The sequence below is a fragment of the Cygnus olor genome, chromosome 20 (genome assembly GCF_009769625.2).
Source record: "Cygnus olor isolate bCygOlo1 chromosome 20, bCygOlo1.pri.v2, whole genome shotgun sequence".
In the NCBI taxonomy this organism is placed as follows: domain Eukaryota; kingdom Metazoa; phylum Chordata; class Aves; order Anseriformes; family Anatidae; genus Cygnus; species Cygnus olor.
Window position 1 is genome coordinate 10,339,700 of NC_049188.1, and position 16,386 is coordinate 10,356,085.

A 16,386-nucleotide genomic window follows, 5' to 3' on the forward strand; every position below is an offset into this window, starting at 1 on the left:
GAAACTGTCACACAAAATAGGAGGCAAATTAAATGACTGCTATATTCAGCCTCATGATTTTGTACATTCACACTGTAACTCTAAGTAGATCAGTGTAAAAGTATGAACATTTAAAACCTTAGTGCATTCCCACAAATGTTTTCATTACTAAAATAGTAGTTTTGAGTGTATGCATGCATTGCTATCTAGTTTAATAATAGCATTCAGATTTTTTTTTTGCATTAAGTATTTGAGCATTTGAGTATTAGACAGCAAAAAGAAATTCTAAAGAAAATTACTCTGGGTGTGAAATATCTGACACACATTACCAGAAAATCAATGACCTCTCCTCAAGCCACATTAAATATGCTCGTTTCTAAAAAATGGTGCTGAAGAGCAAGGTGCTCTTTGATACCAATTCATTGATACCAATGACCCGAACAACATATTTTATTGGTCTCTGCTCGGGCTGATTCAAACCCTTTCCATGCCTATGCAGTCTTAAACATTGAATAAAATTGTACCTACTCTAAGGAGGAAAAGATTTCAGAGGCTACACACTTACTTGCAGGGCACTCTCCAAGCATCTTTGCCATTCATACGCGTATCTCTCACTTTCCTATTTGAAAGAAAAGGACAGTCTGAATCATCTTTCTACACGCATTTCCCCCTCTCCTACCACAATAGACATACAGAAGACAGGTATTTAAACAGATTATTTGCAGGTTAGCTATGAAAAAAAAAAATTAAATAATTTTTCCTCATTTTTAAATAAATGAGGAAAATTAAAAAATAAAAAAATTAAAAAAAAATAAAAATAAAATTAAATAATTTTTCCTCATTTTTAAAATAGTCTATTTGCATCTGAACTCTAAAATCTGATTTCTGGGAGTTAGAACTAGTTTCAAAAGGAAGAACACACATACCCACTCCAAACAAATTTGTTACGGGTTTGCCGTTACAGAAATGGGGATGAGCAGAACTTAATCCAAGTCCTTTTACCATCCTATTCTTAATACAAGCGAGAGAAATAACGATTACGCAGCCAAAAAGTTAAGCCATTTCTCAAAGCCAATGGTCTCAGTGCCAAAACTAGGATTAGATTTTAGTCGTAACCTATTTCCAGTTACAAGCTTAGACTGCAAGGTCAAATGATTCAGACACCAGCACTTTTTTCCATGCCACAAGGCTTTAAAGACAGAAAAGGAGAAATCTCCTTTATGAACTGTTTCCTGTTCATAAAGAGGAGACAAAGAACAGAAACCTTCCTTTATTAACAGCAAAATCAAAACACCTAACCTTACCCAGGTTCCATCTTAGAAATACACCCTACACTGAAACAGCTAAAGTCCCGAAGAGCTGGGATACAGAACTCCCTTATTATCACACCAATGAAAGTCATTGCTGATTTTCCTATATTCCAGACAGTTCCTTACCTCAACTTCCCCGGTCAGGTCTTTGTATTTGTCTCTGATGACAGGCAAGGCAGGCTTCTCACTGAGGGTGTTTGAACGATCTCTAAACGGCTGCTCCAAAACCGGTAAAGGTGAAGAGCGGCTTATTTCTCTGTCACCTAGGCTTAAGCTCCTTTTATGAGACCCTAAAAAGTTAGCATATAAAGAAGGTTTTTCTTCCACTCAAAGGCAGGGACTAAAAATGAATGTAGTGGTATCAAGGGATGCACTACGCCTCCATAAGAACAAAACTTTCTATTTACTCACTGACTGGTGCAAACTTAGCCAGTTCAGTTCTTACAAAATTTTGGCACAACAAATTTTTATTTCTACAAAGAACCCTGCTCCAAACATCATAGAAATCAATAAGAAACTTGTTTCCAGTAGTCTTTAGAACAATCCCCACTGGCTAATTTATACTTTGGTTAGAAAAAATAGCCTTTGATAAGTACATGCTTTATGAGCTTTCTCTGCTCTGAGCGGGCTTACCTTGAACAGACAGGTCAAAGGTAGCCAGCTCACTCTTGATCATTTCTTCACTAGATTTCATCTTGCCTTGGGAAGTTGCCACCAAGAAGTCAAATTTGCTGATTTTTGGCTTTTCACTTTGGAATTCTCCAAAGTCATCTGTGGACTCCCTGCGCATTTCAGAAGAGGTACCGCTAGCAAGGGAGTCTGCCTCTTGACTTCTGTCGGCTGCTGCATCCTGCGCTTCTGATGAAGGTCTTGCAAAATCACCAAAGTCTCCAATGTCATCATCACTTGGACCGCCGGATATTGGTCCAGAGTCCTTAAAGTTTGCAAAGGCTGCAAACGAAACATCCTGCAAAGCATCCTCACTAGAAAAGGTTGTCACTTTGGAAACGGTTGTCATGGTAATGTTTTCTGAACTGCCAAACAAAGTCTCCTTCTTCTGAAGAACAGAGGTAGCTGCAGAGGATCCGCTTCCCGAAGCCTGGACAAAGGAGGAGAACTTCTTGCCCTGGTGAATGTCTTCTTTGTCGGACCAGTCGTAGCTTGCCAGGCTGCTGACTGCAGACCCACTGTTATAGCTTCCAAAGGGGGCACATTTTAAGTCATCTATATCTGAGAAAAAGAAACCCCTACAATTAGAAGCTGAAGTTCAAACGTTAATCTCTCCACACTGTCTAAAAATAATAGCTACTTGCTAAGAGTCTTAGAGAACTGCAGAAACAAACACAGCCCATTGTTGTTTCAATGAGGCTTAGACTAGTTTGCACAAAAAAAAATCTGAAAAATACCTAAGCGTTTAATACAAAAATTCTCTACTTACTAAATATAAGCCTCAACCTTTGAATAGTGTCTTGTATTTTAAGCTGAAAGTCACCATCCCATTCCGGATAGCAAAGAAACACTGAAATAGAAGTTTCTAGACAGTACGGACTGCACAGGTCACCCCTTCAGTTTTCTGATGCTGGCTACAGAATCTACAAGCAAAACGCAACCATTAACTCAATGAGATGTTGGAGTTGCTATTTCACCTTACCAAAACCAACCACACAGACAGCTAGGTTAGCTTCCCCATCCCCTTCAATAAAGTATTTCATATTCATGCTGTGATACAAATAATGTATAAAAACGTGCTGCAAGAATTTTTAAGAAGTCATATTAAAGCTTATCACAGTTACTGCGGTGCCGCATGACCGACTCTTCAAACCTACAAGTTTCAGAAACAACACGGATATCGCAAAGATCCTGTTTTAGCTTTTACACACTGTTTGTTCATTTAAGTATAGAGAAAATCCAATTATTTTGCAGAAATGTCCAATCATTCGTACTCACCCAGCAATTATATGGGCCACTAGGTTCTTCTCACTGCCGTGAGCAGGTGTGAGATACGGTCTGGCTGCTTACATTAAAGCCAGCAGAGGGGACTACGCAGTGCCCAGCTTCTGCCAGGCTCTGTCTGCTGCTCACGCAACTTATCTTTCACATTTCGACTGAGATTGATCCGTAGCGAAGGCGCACAGAGCCAGGGGCTGGATAGTTTTCATTAGAGCATTTTTAAAAAGCCCTGCTATGCTACCTTTGGCATTTGTTTCCCAGCATTAACGAGTGTCAGCTTGGATTAGACGCTCAGCCGCTGCTCAGGGCCTACGGTCAGACGGTCCCAAGGCAAAGCAAACACATTCCCCGAACATCGACCGTGCCAAGGCTCCTATGAGCATTAGGGCCTCACCTGGCTGGCAGGCAGGAGGCACAGCTTGGCCTCAGCACAGCCAGGGCAGAACCACGGCGACATCCCAGCCGCCCTCTTTTACTCAGGCTGGCTGCACCACCTGAGGATTAAGCCATTTTAACAAAATATTCCGTCTACGTTTATTCATTTTACTGGGAGGGGAGAGCACACCATGCTTCAGGCTTCTTTCCAGGCATGACCGACATCCATGGCTAATTAAAAAGTCCAACGAGTATACAATATAATGATAGAGCTTGACGGCTACTACAACAAAGCGAAACGTCTTTGTGCAATGTGTCACCTATCAGAGTGTCCTAAGGGACAGCCTTCACGCAGCTGCTGCCTGTGCAGCTGACAGCATCTCAATAATAAGCATTAGCACCTTGAATATACAGAGCAACATTTCAAAGTGCCATTCGAATATTAAATTTGTAGAGCATGCAGTTTGCAGAAGGGTAAACAGACGAGATGAAATCACCTGCTTAGGGCAAAACTGAATAGAAACAAGGCTCCAAGGTAAAAAAGGAGCTGACTTGCAAGGGATCAGTAATTTATCACAAGAAACCACACCTTGTGCTCTCAAATATAAGGGTTTGTTTAGAGAAGCTAAATGAGAGTTTCACTAGCATTAAAGAGTGCCAGAATAACCTCCAAAATGTTAGCCAACTGTAATTAATCCTGAGATCTTGAAAATACCACAGTGTACTAAGCAACCTTTCCCTTTCAATTTGTGTTGACTTCAAAACCCAGCACAGATTTAAGCGTTGCTATTGTCTCAGTGTTCACCAAGGTGTGGCAAGAAAGAGTGATGACCCTGCTATGAAGATCTGCAAAATCTATTGTCAATGATTTCTTTGATAACCGGTAAGAGCCGGAGCTGAAAGCACATCCTAAAGGAGCAGGTCACCGTATTCCTGCTGACCGATCCTGGCTCGGGGACACGCAGAATCAGCAGCAGCATCAGATGGGAACCCTGAGCTCCCAGAGCTTCCCTTGTAATCCTGGCAGGGAAGGCAGAGAAGGATTTTGTTATTCACAAGCTAGTATTTACCATTCTCTACGTGAATTCATGCAGACACGAAGTCCACCTCTATAGGTTTAAGAGCTGAGATAAAATGTCATAGTTCAAGTCTATGCATTTTATTTGGATTGTTTCATCGATTACAGAAGTATTACTCTAGAGAATAAACTTTTATGAAAGTACTCTACTACAGGAAAGATGCTGTTCAGATACAAAGCGTCTACAGCTAAAGCAGTCCTCAAACAATTTAATGAAAAATACAAAAAATAAAAGGTTATGCACGACCGTCTGTAGTTCAAGGTACACTAGCTTTTTATAAAAAAATTCTTATTCTATTGCAAAAAAAAAAAAAAAAACCACGCTATATTTAGCTAGGCCATGAACTGTATTTGTCATGAGTCAGAAGTTTTGTATAGAAGTACAGTCATAACCTTTGCCGTAGCTACAGCAAGACGAAAGGCTTACCTAAGCTCTTAGCACATTTGCTGTATAATGGCAAGGGGAGCGTTTCTCTTCCCCCTGCCAGGCAGCAGAGCAACTCGCCACCAGACTAATAAGCGAAGAAGCAGTTTACGTGTGAAAAGCACTTCTTGGTTGACCCTAGAGAACTCTTTATGATGTGGGTATCTTTATTACTGGCACGAGATTGTTTTATTAAGCGCTCTTAAGAACTGCTCCTGCAACAGCCTTTTTCTTAAAGACCGCAGATACGTTTAATGAATAAAACCGCTCCAGTTAGAACGCTGCATTTGTGACCTCGGATGCAATAAAAACTTCATTTTGCTGTTATGGCAATTCAAAATATAAGAAGATGCATGCGCATCAGAATATTTTTTTCAAAGCAAGACGTGATCATGTGGGAAAAAAAGAATTAAGTCTAAGTATCGCATTTAGCAAAGACACCTGCTATTGAGCTACTGCCATTTCCTCCGGCAGGAAACTTTCTGTACAAACAGCATCTGAACTGATGGCAAGCATTAAATCTTATCCAAAAAAGAGCAAAGAATAAATCCATACAAATCTCTAAGAAAATGCTTTCTTTTGAGAATATGCAACCTTTTTGGCAAGGTTAAAATTGATTTCTTGGCACCTTTTGGAGCACATACAGCAGGCCACCCTGTGGAAGCAGGGCAAATATTAAAGGGATGTATCAATGGATTTTAGTGAACTATATCATAATAAAACAGTATTCCTAAGTAACCTCAGTAGCTTTCAGAAACGACATGAGATGTGAGTTTTGTTATAAAAATCTGAGTGCTCTTACTGCCAGCGTAGTTAGAGCCTCATGGAATTGGCACAGCCAGCTTCGCGCTGGCGTGACTACAAAACACACACCCCGTGAAATACAATGGGCATGGAATCTCAAACCGCTTAAAGAGGGGTCGAGGAGGGAAGGGGGTGTGCGTGTCCATAAAAATCGAAGTCAGATCCATTCAAATATCACATAACCACTTTTTTTTTTTCTCCTTAAAAAATATTTTCTAGCAAACCAAGAATGGAAAGAGTGATCTTCACAGTGTCGTGCTGGAGCGCAGGAAGTTTCTGACAGCTTTAGAAGCAAAACCCAGTTCGTATTTCATCCAATGCAGAGGGTTTGAAATATTTACCCTTTCCTTCCCACCTAGTTTGATCTACCAAAGCTGTGTTCCCCTCTTCACGTTCAGCCTGCCTGAGGATCACCTGGGGCCGGCACCGCTGCTGGTGCTGAGCGGCGCAGGAGGAGCTGCCAGCCAGAGCTTGGGAGAATACTGACAGGGTGAAATACAGGTAAAACGCTGTTTCCCAGCGTTATCTAATCTACAGAAAACTTTGCCATCCTTCATTTGAGCCAACTATAACAATGTATTGCAGCTATCAAGGATCAAGTTATGCCTGGAGGCAATTTACAAGCTGGAGTCTTCGATGTCAACAGTTCAATCATTTAAGGAAAACCTTTGACAGAATTAGTTAGTCTAACAACAACAAAAAAAGGCAATTCTCAAGATTGTATCACATACTTAGTGATTTTAGCCAACACAGGAGGGATTCACTTTTCAATATTTCAGTTTATATTCAACTCTAATGAATAAATGCAACTCTCGCACCACGTTTGGGGTGGTAGGGTGGTGCAGGATGCTGCTTCTGGTCCTAGCAGCACAGCATCAGTGCACCAAAACCCAGCCCAGCTCCTACACCAGCAGCGTTACCAGCAAGAAGCCCCGAGACTGACGGGTGGCAGGCACCAGCTCCGGACCCCTTCCAGGGAGGAGACCCCCGAGAAGGGCCAGGATGAGAACTGGAGGAATACGGAGCTCGTACTGCTGCTGTCTGTGTGCTGCCTACCAGCAATCAGAGAAATGCAAAGCCCATTTCTCAGCTGGTGAGGTCCACAAGAGCTTCAATTGCCCCAGTGCAATTCCGTTGAAAGGCAGCACCCGGCACTGCTGAGGTGGAACCATCGAGAGTGCTGAACATAAGCTACATTAAAACGAAGGGAAAAGGAGAGGAAACCCTTCAAACCTTGTGGAATGAAAACCCTTGCTAACTATTTTTCTGTTATCATGATGAACATTGTTTCACAGCAGAACAAAGACCCTCTGAGCATGCATGGGAAGCAGAAGCCAGCTCAGTTCAACCCTTCGGGAGCCAGGCTAGAGCTGCAAGGAGTTGCTGGTGCCTCTGTGCCCTTCTGCTCAGCTTCAGAAGACCAAAGGTATCTTCCCTTGTGGGAACCTTCGCAGGATAAATAAGTCTTTTACATCTCTTCTATTTGCAAGCATGTGTATTTGACTGTCAAGTCTGGACAAAAATGTAATAAAGCAGTCGTGAACATTACTCTCCCTCCTCCAGGTATGATTAGCTGAACAAACACTAATAGCACAAGCCCTGCAGAATTAAGTCTCTCAGGTTTATGTTCAAGCCTTCTGTTTAAAAAGCTTTAGGGCTAGACGTAATGTACAGGTTCTGTAGAATGAGAGAGGTTTCGGTTGTTTTTTCAAAAAAGATTGGTGTGAAGAAGAAAAAACTGGCTTCTAGCTTGTTTTTTGCTCTTGGGGCAAGGAACTACAAAAATCCAGTTTGCACTGGCATAACACTTGAACTTTACCCCACATCTCAGTTAGTTTTGGCTTTTAACCTTGTCTGCTAATTTAGCAATAATCCAAAACTGTTGGTGGCCCAGGATTTGGAAGAATTTGAAGTGACACCGTGCTGTGGCACAGATTTGCAGCTGTCATTTGTGTTTGAAAACTTCCATGTTTATTAAACTAGGACTTTCAAAACGGAGAAGAACGAAGCAGGGCCCTTTATACTTTGGGGCACCAGTTAACTCACTCTAGATTAGCTAAATAAACATCAAAATACTGCTTAATGGTCTCCTACTCATAGATGCCTAAAGAGCTACACATCTTCCAACTGGCCTTATTCACTAAGTCTTCTTACAACCTGGGCTGGCAGCAGGGAAATAGAAACGAGGAGACAAGGGGACAGGTACCAATATTGCTGTCTTCAGTTCCAACTACCACCGTGCCCTCAAAACCAATGCACAGAAACAACCCTGCCACCGTACGTCTGGTCTATTCGATCCCTCTGAAGATCCTCTCTTTAAAAAGTTTCTGTCTAGCCTGAGATGGAAGGTTTCAGAAAGGCACAGAGGGAGGTCCAAGCACCCAGCTCAAGAGGTTTGCAGAGCAGAAGCTCGCCCGCACGCTGCCCTACCAGCTTAAGGGGATACTATTACTTTAAACTTTGTATTTTTCAGGAAAAAGAGGTATGATTGCAATCCAGCAACAAATCACACACCCCCATGTTTTCAAAATATGCCAAGATAATATTTATTAACACAGCAGGACTTACAGATCACAAAAGATAGTGATACACAGGAGCTCGTAAGGGTGTTATCAGAATAAAGCATGCAGGTCAATACTTGCAGAAGAGAGATATCAAAGCAGATCTGAGAAGGCACATTCACACAGGAAATGTTTAGTTGAAATAAGACATTAGAAAAGCAGCAAAAAACCTGAAGTTGATTAAAATATACAGAGATCTCCAGTAATGCGAAAGAAAACGGTACTTTACAGATTTGTAAGTGCAGCAAACTGGATAACCCTTTGAGAATACCCCCGGCGAGGTACGCTCCCACTGCAGCGTTCAGTTCATATAACATGACTAGATGCTAATTAAAAATGCTTTAGTCTTGGAGTGAAACATAAATTTGGTTTAAAAGAAGCAGCCCGGTTGAAATAACAGCATGCAGGCAGTGCTCAAAGGGTTATACGAAGTATATGCAAGAGAAATCAGGCAACATTAGTATAATCTACCTTCCACACAAAGAATTATAGCAAAGTTTAAAGAGACAGTATCCCCTTTGGAGAGCAAAACTGAAAACCTTGCTTCCCTCGGAGGCCAAGGTCAGCCGCATGGGAAGCAGCTAGATGTCTTCTTGCTAATTCCCAGCGCAAGCAACCTACCTGCCCGCATCCGAAAGCTACACAACGTGAAATCTCGATAGCCAAAGGATAAAAACCTCTACATTGGTACAGCAGAAAAGTCTAATATTAGCAACAGCCCCCAACCCGCTGCTGTGGTTCACTTGGGGTGTTAAATATTGCTTGCAAACCTAACGGTTCCCAGCGCCTGGTCTGCCATTTCTCAGCACTGAGGACTACAAAGGGATACTGTCCCTTTTTGACATTAGATTTACAGATCGAAGAAAACGGAGGGAAAAAAAATCTGCTTTTTAACTTATGTAAACTGAAAAAAAAAGGACTTGAACATCAGCAGTTCATAGCTTGAAATGCATCAAACATACATAGAGGAACACATGAGCACAGAAGTATTCGTAACAGATAGTCCAGAGCACGCTCTGCTAGGAGATTGGAACAGAATTCAATGGAGTAAAACCCTCCTTGTGGAAAAACATCTAGCTTGGCACCATAAGAGAATACAGACTTGTTTGAGTTTAATAAAAATAGCTTCTAATTAATACTTCAAAGTTCAAAAGTTTAGCAACAAGCACATGATCGGCTAACCCCTTTAAACAAACCAGAGAAATCTTTCCTGCCACAAACGGCAATTATTAATCACTGATTTCTGTGGCAAAAGCTCACGTACCGTAGAAGAGCTACATAAGTCAAGCTACCACCAAGAGGCTAGAAAAATATTACGAAAAAAGTGCTTTCAAAACCAAAGTAAACATTCAAGAATACACTGTAGGTGCTACGTTTTTGACAGCTCACTCAACTTGGATTTTTACCAAGCAGTAATATGAAAGTTAAATGTCTTTGCTAATAAAATTATTCCTGATATTTTGTACCCTGTTATAGAGTATCTTCCATGTCAAAGTTGCCAACTCAATTTTTTTCTCCCCTACTTAAAAATAGCATATAATGCAAAATTACAGTACTGTATATTTTCTCTACCCATACCTGCAAAAATGGAAGAATTATTTCATTTGGAAATTACCAATTCTTGCAGTAACAGCTTTTACATTTACAGTTTGTATGCTTCCCCCATTCAGAAAAGCCTCTGACTGCATAATACTTGTCCCTAGAACACAGTAATGGTTCTCATATTATTGAAGGCCACAGAACATTTAACTACATCTTATCTTCCTATGTACATATGAAAAGAAAAAGCAGGACACTTGGGAAATTTACTTTATGATATGCAATCAGATTGGAGATGGTTAATTCATTCTCTCAGGAGTACTTTCATAAAGGGAAATTAAAGAAGGTGAAAGCCTGATAAGGATAAAATAAGAAGTCCCATGGTTTTAAATTTAGGTCCAAAAGCTATCAATCATGGTACTAGCGTTTACAGACCCTTTGCACAATTATTCCAATGAGGGTATTAACTCTAAAAAGTGTACACAATACCTGTAGTCCTGCAAAATACTGGCTACGCTAATTAAGCCCCCCCCCGCAACAGGAATATACTAGTGTTATTGATTAGACAGCTTTTCATTAACAGCACAAATGAGTGTTCTGCCTACCCTTTTAGCAGCACAGAGTGGGTTAAGTCCCCGAGTCAAATGCTTTGTTGAAACCAAGAAATTAAAGTGAGACTCTCTGCCGTTCATCTTGTTAATATAAATGGAATAACTTCGTTTGCATTAGAAAATTTTCCACTCAAATCCCCTAAGTGACAATTGCTAACAGCTACCAGTAATACGATGTTGTCAAATCTCAAAAATAAACTGGAATTGAGTTCAAACTGCTCAATCTCTCTAGTCACCTAAGACAAAAAAAATAAATACTGCCCTTTTAAGGGGCTGTTGGTTAGCAGGTGCACGGATTTAGAAGCCTTTCACTACTGAAAGACCAGTGCATTATTCTGTAATTTAGCACACAGAAGAACACTGAAACCTCCACCACCTACATTACCAGAGCAATCTAACCAATTCCTCACCTGCTGCTGGTGGATGCTGGCCACTAACTGTTGGCAAATCCAAAGAGCTATCAGACATGACATGCTTAAGATCTCCTCCCACATCAGCCAGTTTCATGTCAAACTGAACAGACAACGCATCTTCAGAATCCTCCTTGCCAACACTGCTGCCGCCAATAGACGGGAGATCCAGAGACTTCACTGAAGCAGAGTCTTCTTTGGCCTGCTTGAAAGCTGCGACTTTGTCCACCAGGGACTTATCTGTGCTGCTGCATGTGGAAGAAAACTTGTTAGAGTGAAAGTCAGCAAAATCATCGTCGCTCTTCACTGAGGAAAGCGTGTTGTCCTTCCCCTCCTCAAAGCCTGCTCCAGAGCCTTCCAGAGAAAGCTGTTTGAAGATATCGTATTTGGTGGGCGTAGCAGTGGTGGCTGAATTCTGCCCACTCTTCACCGTGCTGGCAGATGAGCCGGGCTGAGGAACAGGGCTGGCCTCTAGCTTAAGTGCATTGTATTTGTCGTCTGGTTTTTGTTCAGAAAATCCACTGCTATTGTTGAAAGCCATAAAATCTGCAAAGTCATCTTGTCCACTGGCTGATGTGCAATTAGAAAATTCCCCAAAAAGGTTGAACTCTCCAAACTCATCAGCTAAGCTCGAACTTTTGCTAGGTGCTGGCTGGGCAGTGGTAGATGGAAGTGGTGGTGGAGGAAAGGAGGATGATTTCGACGCATTAAATGCAGGTGGAAAGGAGAGCTGCTTGTTTTCTCCAGTAGAGGAAAAAAGATCCAAGTCTGCTAGATTCAAAGAGGGCTTAGCTTGTGTTTGCTGTTTTGACTGAATGGGTAAAGAAGGGAAGGATGTAGGGAAAGTTTTGTCTTTTGTAGGTGGCTCTAATGGCGGGATACTGTCGGCGGTTTTAAAATCTGTGAAGCCATCATCAGTTCCTGCAGACTTGAATTCTGCAAGGTTATCTCCTGACGGAAAAACAATGAAAAACGACACAGTAGTAAGATACTGCAGTGACAACAAATGCATCATATCCATACCATGCAAGCAAGCAAATTATTTCATGCAATGTCAGAAAGATTTTATGCAAACTATTTAAATTAAGACCTGGGGATGCACGTAGAACTGCAAACTCAACTCGTATAAACCACACAAGTTTCAGGGTCAGCGATTCTAACAGTCATTCCAGGAAAAAAAAAAAAAAAAAAGTCTTTCAAATAGCCTCAAAGTTATATTAAATTCCCTTTACAACGAGTTAATATAAAAACACACCTTGACCAACAGATTCAAAAGGTGATCAGCTGTCTCATTCAGCTCCTGAATAAGGCTTTTTCCCCACTTCATCCTTCTCACAATTGACAAACAACAATCTTGAATTTCACTTATACCAATATAGCATTTGTTTTCTTACAGAAGCAACTCTCTCCCCCTCCCTTTGACATACTGCACAAATGCAGTGTCTTCATGGGATGTCAGCAGAATGTTGAGACAAAAACAGCCTGGCTTCTAAACTGGAAGGGGAACGGAGGAGGGACCAACTCAACTTCTGAAAGTTTAAGCTCGCTTAAAAGAAGACAGCCAGCCAAACCTATCCAACTGTTTATAACGGAGAACCCTAAGGGTGGAAGAGATGAGCCACATGCAAAACAGAATGCAAGGCTGTCATCCTAATAGGTAGTTTTAGAACATTTTTAAGCTCTCATTTTAATCTATCATTTTTTCCTCCTGTCAGGTTCACCTAACATACAGTATTGTTAAGCGATCAGAACTTCAGTAAATGCAGTAATTCAAGCATCTTCTAGCTTCTGCTGTGAGTGCTTAGTTTTAGTAGGAAGCTTAGAGATGGACTTTCACACGAAAGTGAGCATAATTAATCATAAAATGTGGAAATACCCAGAAACTATATACTGAATGTAAGGTTGTGCTGCAATAATTTAAACCTATTTAAATATTTGGTAACAATGTTTTCACTGAATTTACATTAAATATTTTGGTGTAGTAACTTTATAGCTTTCTTCCTATTTACGTCTTTGTTTTTCTTTTTTGTTTCTTTTGCACATGAAAAATAACATGACAAATCTTGAGTTGTTTAACCCATTCACCAGCATATATTTATATAGATCATTTGTAATTTTAAAGTATTTATGCATATTTTATCACAAGCATCCAACAAATTTTGTTCAAGTTTAGAAATAAACCATTACCCTTTAATTCTCAAGGTACCCCAGTGTCATACCTTAAATTAGTTTAACCAAGATTTAAGACTGCTCCTTACAAGGGTAATAGAAGACCATGACTATACTTGACATTATTCCCTTCTCCCTTCCCTCCAAACCGATTCACTTGGCCCAACAACAGTACACATATTTGTGAAATTGCTATCCATTCATCAAAAAATGAAACATCACAGCAAACTACACTTACTGATGGATTGCAAACTTTTCCATTAGAAATGTAAGCTGGTGAAAGGGTTAAGAATGGTCAGACCTGGATAGCAGGCAAATAATTTTTTTTAATGTATTTTTAGGACATATACAAAAAGAGAGAAAATATTATTTCATTGCATACATTTAATTCTGGAAAAGTATTGAATATGAGAACCTCTCAAAACATCACAAGAGTTTCAAAAACTCAGTGTCTGAAAAAAAGAATCCCATCTTTGAAAAACATGGAGTCGGAATGAACTAGAGTAAGCAATTTTATCCTAAAATCTAAAATTGTTTACTAATAACAAGACAAAATGCTGGGTATGATGTATCTGCAGAAGTCAGATTAAGTTTGTAATGCATTATCTTCTGATCTGTCTACTGACAATGTAAGGAAGTTAGTAGAATTTAAGATTAACTCTTATATTTCATAAATGATTTATGCACAGACCATTCTGGAAAAGGCTTAAGGAGAGACTGCTTTTGTAATTACACAGATACTGCATCTCACATGCCATCTAGGTTTTACTCTTCCCAATCAAGAAAAAACAATTAAACACAAATTTAAAAAGAAGTGACAATATTTATTCTTGAGCAAAGACCGTGAAAGGTTTAAATTCTGCCCTAACTACAGAAAAAAGTTGCAATTTTGTCCAGAAGCATCTTACTCTACAGCCTTCTAAGAATATGCGATTCCTTACTTAAAACAGACAAATTCCAACTCTGATGTTGTTTTAAAATAAGCCTCAGAAACATCCAAAAAAGATGCCAATTTTCTAGAAACAGTTTCCAGACTGTTCTGAGAGTACATTGATACTTCCTGTCAAGTTGTTTAGAGGAGCAGAAGGACCGTTATTCTGGAATCCTAGCAATGGAAATTCTACAGTTCATAGAGAACCACAAAAAAAAAAAAAAAAAAAATCAAGAAAATATGTTAAAGCATCTCCAAAAATACATACTGCTTACCTATGTATTTGGTCTCTGATGGTTGTTCTAATTCACGGAAAGCACTATACTTGTCCCCACAATCTAGTGAATGTGAGAAAAGAAATTTGCATAAAGTTATTATGAACTTGTATCATAAATTTTACATTGGCATAATTGCTCTGACTTTTTACATTAAATTTTAATAAATGCCAGAAACTAGATATATGAAACATCACAATACGTTGTTCAGAGTAGTTGCATATTTTTCCTTTTACCTCCAAAAGTAGCTGTACTTTCAGGCTTCTCAGCTGCAATTCCTTTAAACACAGCATACTTATCAGTTGATGAGAGTGTCTTATTACCTGGGAGTGGCATTAGTAAGGAAGGAACACTAAAAACAGAAGAGATAAAAGCAAAGTTCCTTAATTTATCCATAAGAAATATATGGTTCCAGGTTTTATTTAAAGGAGCCTCTTATGACTACAGCTTGGATCACTGAACTTAAGCTTGTACCCTACAAAGTTCTTAATCAAGAACGTTATGGAAACTACCTCATATCTATCAAGAATAAGAGCATGTAGGTAGGTAGGTAGTTGCTGTTGGGTAACTGATGGAAGAATTTGCACTTTATCTCACCTAACTGTATTTGTGTAGGCCAGAAGTCAATTTTCACCTTTATTGATTTTGATTTGTAACAAAGCATGAGCAAAAAACTACAAAACTTTCCACCACAGGAACTCTTAGCCTACGAGAGGATAGACATACCCCAAGAATCACTGATGTTTCATTTATCACTGTGTCCAAGGCAGTGTAAGGACTGTTCTCTCTGATAGCTATAGTAGAGTCAAAACTGCATGAAGTTTTTCTAGCTCCCTGCTTTCAGCTTATCAACTTTTGATTATATTTTATTACATATCACAAAATTAGGAGAATAAAGCAGAACCACTGTTCAAAGGGAAGTAAAAGAGAACTTTGAATTTCTGTCAGTGCAAATCAGCACATTTAGGTAACCATCTATTCAGAAACATCAGGATTATTCCATAGTTACATAAGAAAATCTTTTTGCACATAAACACACTTTATATAGTAAAACTGCCATAATAACCTAATGCCATGTTAGCAATTGCTGAAAGATTTAGAAGATGCTCTGTGAGAGCTTTGCTTGCCCTCTGCACAAGCCTTCTTATCAGACCTTGGCAGCTCTACAGAACAACATCCTTTACATATGAATTATGCATTTTACCTCTAGTTTATGTCATTCAATCCTATACACATTGAAAACGTGAATGAATTTCTATGGCATTCTTTGGCCTGAAGCAAGAATCTTTCCAGAGCCATTTAAATCTCCTTATCAGCAGCCTACAAGCAACATGCAGACCTACCACTTGCACACACGTGCTAATGATGGTCTGTGATGCTTGCAGACAGAGCAGCGTCAAAAAAAATATAGCTTATGGTAATTTAATTAAATTTCACATCACTGCAAAACAGGCTATTACATATGCAGTCTTGGCAAATGTAATGGTTAATCATCTGTACTCTACAGATGGCTTTTTTTTAAAATAAAGCTCCATAAGCAATTAGATTATAGCTCATTGTAACATTTTGTTCAAAAACGAATGCTTTTACAACAGAATAAAGAGAACTGCTGCAATGAAACACCTTTTTTCTTCCTTATGATCCCCTACTTCCCACTGTGGAATTTAAAAACAGTGTTTCTGCTAAAACTTTCGCTAACAGAACGGCTTTAATTGCAAAATGACGTCTAACACAAATTAAGATATACTTAAAATAGAGCACCTTCAACTACACGTGGCATTAGTGATTGACATCAGCAAAATTAAATTCCTTACATGGAATGTCATTAGGCAAAGTAACTGAACGATCTCTTTTAGTATCCCCAGCTGATGTCACTGTTGAGGAAGCAACCGGTAATCACTACGTACCTGGAAAGCACTAGTTCTATCTGCAACTACGAAGAGACAGTTCAGTACGTGGAAAATTTGTAT

General features: G+C 39.6%; 1 protein-coding gene across 9 annotated transcripts in view; it reads right to left on the bottom strand.

Moving 5' to 3' along the window:
- SYNRG (synergin gamma) overlaps positions 1–16,386 on the bottom strand; it is a 43,268-nt gene that overhangs the window by 9,487 nt on the left and 17,395 nt on the right. For all 9 annotated transcript variants that reach the window (XM_040532364.1, XM_040532363.1, XM_040532361.1 and 6 more), the window contains 6 exons: positions 14,653–14,768; positions 14,417–14,479; positions 11,042–11,992; positions 1,923–2,519; positions 1,416–1,579; positions 545–598 (listed from right to left, as the gene is read on the bottom strand). In XM_040532364.1, coding sequence (XP_040388298.1) covers positions 545–598; positions 1,416–1,579; positions 1,923–2,519; positions 11,042–11,992; positions 14,417–14,479; positions 14,653–14,768 — 1,945 coding nt within the window. The remainder of the gene's footprint in view (positions 1–544; positions 599–1,415; positions 1,580–1,922; positions 2,520–11,041; positions 11,993–14,416; positions 14,480–14,652; positions 14,769–16,386) is intronic.